We start from the raw sequence: 7595 nt of genomic DNA on the forward strand, positions 1-7595 counted from the left end.
CCCCCCCCCCCCCCCCTTTTGTCATGTATGCATGTTTATGCAGTGCATGTTCATACACGAGTGTGTGTGTGATAATGGTTTGATTAATGATGGCAGGTAAAGACATGAGCAAGCAGCTATGCTTGTACTACTGAATTGTTGGAACTGTTGCTAATGCATACACAGAGTTGTTTAGGACTTGTTCTGACTGGTTTCACTGTGGAGGATAGAGATCTGTCATCACACTAGCAGAAACTGTCTTATTCCATTCCAATTGTTTACATTATTGTGTTATGCTGGGGAAATCAATGATTGGGACATTAGTTCTGTGTGCTTTTGTCTTTGGTTTGTGTTTGTGCATGTGTGTGCAGAGCCAGAGACAGAGTGCTACGACAGCAGGGGCACAGATTACAGAGGGCTGGTGGGCACCACGGTGTCCGGCGCCCGGTGTGTGGCATGGAACTCAGATCTGCTATATGACGAGCTCCATGTGGGCACAATGGACGCTTCGTCCCTCAGGGGCCTCGGGGAACATGCCTACTGCAGGTGTGTGTTGAGACATCCCGCTAAATTGGGTAGCAACATGACAAATAGAAGCTACTTCTAGTAATGCCATGAGTAGGTTTTGTGTAAATATTGCCGTTGCTACAGTACCAACTAGCTTATCTGGAAGGCCAGATTTCCTTATACTTTTCCCCCCAAATTCTATTTTGAAGCTGCAATATCCAACTTCTCACCCTGATCTGGCCAAGCTGCCTGCTAGTCCTAGCTGTTATCTGTAAAGTTCATGTGCCAGCATTTGTTGCTCATGTCGATGAGCCTTCAGAAGAAGTCAGAGGCAGAGACTATAAAACCAGCCTGGGCCTTAAAGAAGCACATGGTGAATCCAGCCTGTGTGTTATAAAAAACATATCTCCTCCTCCACATTTGCTCTTCTTCCATTTATTACTGCTTCCCTCAGTTGTCATTGTTGCTATGACTACCGGGCAGCCATATGGCATGCCCACAGCAAATGGTATGTGCACCAAAATGTCCAAAACCTCTAAGAAAAACCCATTTCAAGCAAACCTTGTGATTTAGGCACAATTACACAAGTGTGTGCATCAGACTGTAAGGCTCAGACTCTAATGGATCGGAGTCTGAGCCTGTAAGCCATTTAGCTACTGTATGGAACTGAGTAATGTGCGGTGTTCTAAACAATGGTGCCATACCTACACACACTCCTACACACACTCTGTTCGCTGTGTTTCTGTGTGCAGAAACCCTGATGAAGACAAGATGCCGTGGTGCTACACACTAAATGACGCCACCATCTCTTGGGAGTACTGTGACGTCCCCTCCTGTGTTATGTCTGTGTGTGAGTAAACGGGGCAGAGGAAAGGAGTTTTGTTGTGAGTGGGTCCGTGCATGCTGGCCTAACATTTGTTGAAACATTTTGGCAGGCCAGATTAGAAATCATAGGGCATTAAGAACCTAATTGCATCTGTAATTAGTTTTTAATGTAGTTAGTTTCATCACTGACCGGGTTTATTGATATGCTTTGATGCTTAAAGCTAGGAGCATAATATATCTGTTAGCTTGGCTAGACATATTGTCAAAACAGTTTAATTTGGCAATATGTCTTTCATCATTTGCTTCCACTGTTAATAAATTCTGCCCACTGCTGAATTATTTGCTCCGGTTTTTCTATTAACTATTGGCCTTGATTGTTATTGGTCTTGCTGTTTAGGCAAATCAAAGCCAAAAAAACCTTTTTCTTCATTTTGTACCATATCAAGGATGGTATATTCACTTAACTGTCCTTATTACAGATCCTTATTTGAACATTAAACTCATCATCATAAAGTATAATTAGCTAAGACTGTTTACCAAGGCCACTCGCTGTATCATTCCATATCTTTTATCTTAGCTCTGATGATATTACCAGTCGGCAAAACATTCCAAACAGCTCAACACCTCATTTAGTATCTCCACTTTTAATTAGAAGACCAGTGTTTGTGATTAAAAACAGAAAGCTGAGAATACAGCTAATCTCCGTTGAGTCACGCTGCTGTGAAAAGTTGAATTCAGCCAAGTTGACTGGTTTTGGCAGAGCACTTTTAAAAACCTGGGCTAGATGAGATACGGGGAAATAAGGCATGACTCACCCTGCATACACATGTCAGCTGCAGTCAAATGTTAAGGTGTTGAGTAGGATTTAACACAATGTCATGATGCCAGGGGTATGCACAGAATCCATAAGCTTGTCCCATCTGCTGTGTCCTCCTCAACATATGACTTTAGGATGACGTTGCACTGTAACATTATTCAGCAGAGGTATATTTAGGTAGTGTGTTTGCAAGATATTCTAGCCGTTGGACCGGTTTGTAGTAAGTTTGTTGTAGTTCTAGTTCTCGTTAAAAAAATTAAAGAAGTAGCCTTTAATAGCAGATATGCCTTTAAGTGAAATAATCATGCAGTATAACTTGTTTCCTCATGCAGCTTCTTCACGAAGGATTGTCCCATATAATGACCTGCCCGGCATTAAAAAACTTCTGCCCCGTGTGCCTTCCAAAAAGCACGTCTGTGGAAAAAAGCACAGTAAAAGGTTATCGGTAGCCAGGGGGCGGATATTGGGTGGAACATCAGCACTGTCAGGTAATCACCCCTGGATGGCAGCCATTTACATCGGAGAGTCAGACTTCTGCGCCGGCACCATGGTCTCTTCTTGCTGGATTGTCTCTGCCGCTCACTGCTTCTTCCGCAAGTACGTCGTGAACGCACTGGATGCTGATATTTGTATTTATGTCACCGCGGTCAAGGCAAAGGTGTTGTGGCCACAAACTGTAACTACAAATGTAACTTTCACCGAGGGCTTCGGAAACTTTAAACTGAAACTCTAAAAATAAATGTTATGTCCTTGGGAGCCCTATTTAGCCCAATTGTAAAAGGCTGAAACACCCAGTTTGAGTCAGCAATGTAAGAAACATAATCCTTCAGAAAACATGCACATATCAGAGGGGGAGCATTATTTCTTTTTACCTCAGCTGAACAAGAAGTGGCAACTTAAGAGGCATGGTATTCAAAGACTCCCCAGCATCACAGCTTTATGAACACACTATATTTAGACAAGCATCCAGTTCGAGGAAAACCTAAAAACGTCTCACGCACAGATGCTGTTAATATGCATGTGCATACATGTCAACAAACAGGCATCTGTTTTCATTGTACAAGTTCAAAGATCTTAAGCTAACACATTAACATCACTGAATTGGACATCAGTAGCAGTGATGGAAAGGCCATCTCACGAGGGTTTTAGAAGGATACAGTAAATAATAATGTAATGTAATGTATAATAATATAGCCCTTATTAGTCCCACAAGGGGAAATTACAATTTACACTCTGTTGTTATTACACACATTACACACAGGCCTGAATCACACACACATGCTCAGTACCTACATATGCTCAAAATGGAGAATCAGAAGGAGGGGGCTGCCCATGGAAAGGTACCCCGAGCAGTTGGGGATTCGATGCCTTGCTCAAGAGCACCTTGGCAGTGTACCAGTCTATCATCATACTTTCATTCACAGTAAATGATCTCTGCAAGTTTTTCTTTTAAACATAGTGTCAACTGCTGAACTGTTTTTTCAATCAGCTGGGATTTGATTAAACTAATTAAAGCAGAACAAGAGTTCACAGTGTTGTACCCACAATACAAACACGTCAAACATAATGAACAGCATACTGAAGATTTAGTTTTGATTAGAGTCTTGGTACTAAAACTGTTAATATTTATCATCAGGACAGGTTAACAAATAATTAAATCAGGTCTAAAACGGAAAAGGGTTCTTCCTCTGAGAAGCATACATGTACAAGATACATTTTATGGAAATCTGCCCATTAGATTTTGATATTTATTGTGCAACCATGGCCATTTTAGAATGTTGATGCTAAAAGAAAGGTTGTGGTATCCTGGGATTCCGCCTCTGGGAATCACAGTTCAAGAACATACTGGTAGGTAACTTGGTTGACAGATGGACACAAGTATTATGAGTACATACTTGCAAATCCCATACCCTGCAGCAGCATGGACTGATAATAGTGTGTCTTCCCTTAGCCCCCTGAAGTCTCAGCTTCGAGTGGTGCTCGGTCAGCATAGGTTCAACATCACGGGTCCCAACACCAGGACATTCCGAGTGGAGAAGTACATCTTTCCTAAACAGTTCTCAGTGTTTAATCCAACACTACATGACATTGGTAAGCATTTAATACACAAACACACACACAAACACACCATTGACTCACATAAACCAGAAGATCTCCTGTCCCCATTCAGAAGCACACAAACTCACGTATGGCCCACTCTGTGTGCACAGCTGTGCATCACTGAGCAGCTGTGTCCCTGTGCTCCCCCCCCCCTACACACACGCACAGACACCCACACACACTGACTGTTGGGTCTGGGGTTTCAATGGGCAGCGGAGTCTCTGAGTCTACCATTTGTTTCATCGTGTTTTTTTGTCTCTTTACCCATTTCATAACATTGCATTTCTGTTTGCTAGTTCTGATCAAACTGGCGAAGCAGGACGGGCGCTGTGTGAAGAGAACCCCGTTCATCAGACCCATCTGTCTCCCAGACAAAAGCATGACGTTCCCTGATGGGTACTGCTGTACTATTAGTGGCTGGGGACACATGCATGAGAGTGAGTGATGAGGAAATCATGGCATTAATGTGTCATTGTGGTAATATTTACAGTCATACACTGGAACAGACTGTATATTTTCCGGGCTTTTCTTTTGGGCATGCATCTCTACCCCAGCCTTGCTGTTGGCTAGTTGATTTGTATACAACACAGAGTAAACAGGCAGGAGGCTGTGTGTTGCCAATTGTGGCAATAAAACCCATTTGAGATGCATATTCTGAATGCGCTGTATACATGTCCAAAAGAGGCTCCAAAAACCTGAAGAATATTGTTATATCCCACATCTTTTAATTGGAAAATTATACATTTGAAATAAGGCCTAATTTGGAATATCCAAATGGAATATGCTGTTTGAATGTCCCATATCAAATTTGAAATAAAAGTGGAATATTAGTGTGCTTGTAAACAGGTTGCTGATGACAGTGTAAGTTGTTTGGCCCTAACAGATAACAAATCACACAGTAGAGCAAACAATGTCAATAAAGCACAGTCAGTTACCAGCCACACAGTTCTGTGAATCAGGCAACATAAGTGGCCACACCATGTGGGTGAATTATCAGTGTATTGGATCCAATTAAATGAAAAATCTAAATAATAGTAAACATTTAGGGCTTTCTTTTTTGTATCTCGGGGGGATTTGGCCACTTCCTTGTTCAGGTTATAAAGGTTTTCTTGTCACGTAATACGTTATTTGTGCTTTATTTTGACAGAGGCACAGGGTTACTCTAGTCTGCAGGAGGCTGGCGTGAGGCTGATTCCTCATGACACTTGTAGGAAGCCAAATGTTTATGGCAACCATGTCACTGACGACATGATTTGTGCGGGGCTCAACGGCTGTGTCGACGCCTGCCAGGTAGGAAAACATTTTGAGACAAACAGTGATTATTAAATCCTACACTGCCAATATATCTGCCTTTTTCAAATTCATTTTATTACACAAAGTCAAGGGATACGTACACGCACACACACATACAGTACATACGCACACTTAACCATATACATACACTTCAATACAAAAGTGTTCAGTAATGCAAAAAACAACAACGTGTTTACATCCCAACATTAATTGACGACAAACGACTGCCAATGTTTTAACTCGAGCCTGCACCTTGATTCAAAGTATACACCCACTTTCAAGAATGTAATTCACTTAAGGGCCCACTCTGTGTGCACAGCTGTGCATCCTCACTAAGCAGCTGTGTCCCTTCACTGGTCTCCATCCAGAGCAACGGGATCTGTCGGGCCATTTTTTTTTATTTGTCTATGATTGTATGTCAGCAAGCTAAAATGATCTTAATGTAAGAATGATTTTGTTTTAATTTATTGATCCATGAACACCTAACAAAGGTAGGTTGAATTAAAACTTACGAGAGCTGGAGCATACAGCTCTTATTTTTGTTTTTGTTTTGTTGCTCTGGAGTATTGGAAATTACCACTGATCTCAAAGTGTTCCGGGCAAAATAGACTGCCAGAGTCCACATAGTTGTTGACCTCCCTTGACTCTGAAAGGGTTGCTATCAGAAGACTTGAGATATCAGAGCAATGGAATAGCACAAAGATGGCAGCAGAGATTCCCTTGAGTAAAGTGCAAGTGTCTGAAAACTGAAGAGATGTCTGCAGTGCCAGACTAACTACTCAGACTGCGGTGTAAAATATTCAAGCTCCTTCTTCTTTAATTAAACGTCACGGTTATTTTTTGACCTCATGGGTCGGATGCAACTTTTTGTAATATATTAGGGTCCAAGTGGGTGACTTAGCTGTTTGTGTTGCTCCACTTTGATCTGTGCATGTATGTTTATGTTTTCCCCAGGGCGACTCCGGGGGCCCTCTGGCTTGTTCGAGGGATGATGTCAGCTTCCTGTATGGGATCATCAGCTGGGGAGAGGGCTGCGGCCGCTCTCAAAAACCTGGTGTTTACACTAAAGTTGGGAACTATATCGATTGGATCAATTCAGTGATCGGACACAAACCCAAGGCTTCATAAAAGGACATTACCTGGACATTAGTTTTTAATGTATGAATATTGTACTATATTGTATTTAGTTTTTTATTTGTAATTCTTGTGAAAGTTTATTATTTTTTAACTGTGAAACATGTTGTGACTGAATAAACCTTTACTGACTTGATAAAGCATTTTATCTATAAATACAATGATGGTCATGAATTAGTGACGTGAGTTCGCATTTTGGATGTTGCCATCTTGGTATTATGGAGCCAGAAGGGCGGGGCTGCGGAGGATGACACGGCTAAGACAAAGATGGACAGTCCGTCCACCAGTCCCACCAGACTGAACTGTACAAGATTTTCATTATCTAGCAAAGGAAGTACTCATCCCCCTCCTCCCGGCCGGGACTGTTGCGTTCCAGAAGTGAAAATACAATTTAATTTCTCCATTGACAATTGGAGTATAAGCCATAAAATCGTAACCATCAATAGTAGACCTAAAACCAGCTGCCAGATGACTAAGTGATTGCATATGCTCAAATAGATGCCTAAAGTTCATGGGGCACCAACCTTGTTTTGAGATAAATGTCTTTTATTCACGATGTCTTGGATAAGTACTTCATTACCCACAATCCTGAACAATCCCATATGCCTGTGATTGGTGGAACTCATGCTTGTGAGGACGGGGAGCTGTTGGTACCCGATCTGTGTGCATGCGTATTATGATCCAGTTTTACGAGGATTCATGACACTGCACGAATCATGATCTTTTCCCACGCTTCGGCCTTAGCCTCCACTGGGAACCTAACTGTAGTTAAGCTAATAGCTAATTCGGCTAACTGCCAGTTGACAGCTTGATTCAGTTTAAAACATTGTTAACTCTAACTATACACTGGGAAAAGCAGGCTACAGCTGTTATATACACTCACCGGCCACTTTATTAGGTACCCCATGCTAGTAACGGGTTGGACCCCCTTTTGCCTTCA

General features: G+C 42.0%; 1 protein-coding gene and 1 long non-coding RNA gene across 3 annotated transcripts in view; one reads left to right on the forward strand and one right to left on the reverse strand.

The window, feature by feature from the left end:
• The window catches only part of LOC117962225, a 19108-nt gene extending 14637 nt beyond the window's left edge, over positions 1-4471 (reverse strand). Inside the window, exon 1 of the long non-coding RNA XR_004660605.1 lies at positions 4460-4471. This is a non-coding gene — a long non-coding RNA (uncharacterized LOC117962225). The remainder of the gene's footprint in view (positions 1-4459) is intronic.
• The window catches only part of LOC117962223 (hepatocyte growth factor activator), a 12193-nt gene extending 5402 nt beyond the window's left edge, over positions 1-6791 (forward strand). Inside the window, exons 8-14 of one of the 2 annotated variants that reach the window (XM_034901390.1) lie at positions 351-525; positions 1239-1336; positions 2461-2725; positions 4080-4219; positions 4525-4665; positions 5376-5518; positions 6476-6791. In XM_034901390.1, coding sequence (XP_034757281.1) covers positions 351-525; positions 1239-1336; positions 2461-2725; positions 4080-4219; positions 4525-4665; positions 5376-5518; positions 6476-6649 — 1136 coding nt within the window. In that variant the 3' untranslated portion in view covers positions 6650-6791. The remainder of the gene's footprint in view (positions 1-350; positions 526-1238; positions 1337-2460; positions 2726-4079; positions 4220-4524; positions 4666-5375; positions 5519-6475) is intronic. The other variant, XM_034901392.1, reaches the window with a different exon arrangement.
• Positions 6792-7595: the final 804 nt, after the last annotated feature.

This window comes from Etheostoma cragini, chromosome 19 (assembly GCF_013103735.1).
Source record: "Etheostoma cragini isolate CJK2018 chromosome 19, CSU_Ecrag_1.0, whole genome shotgun sequence".
Classification (NCBI taxonomy): Eukaryota; Metazoa; Chordata; class Actinopteri; order Perciformes; family Percidae; genus Etheostoma; species Etheostoma cragini.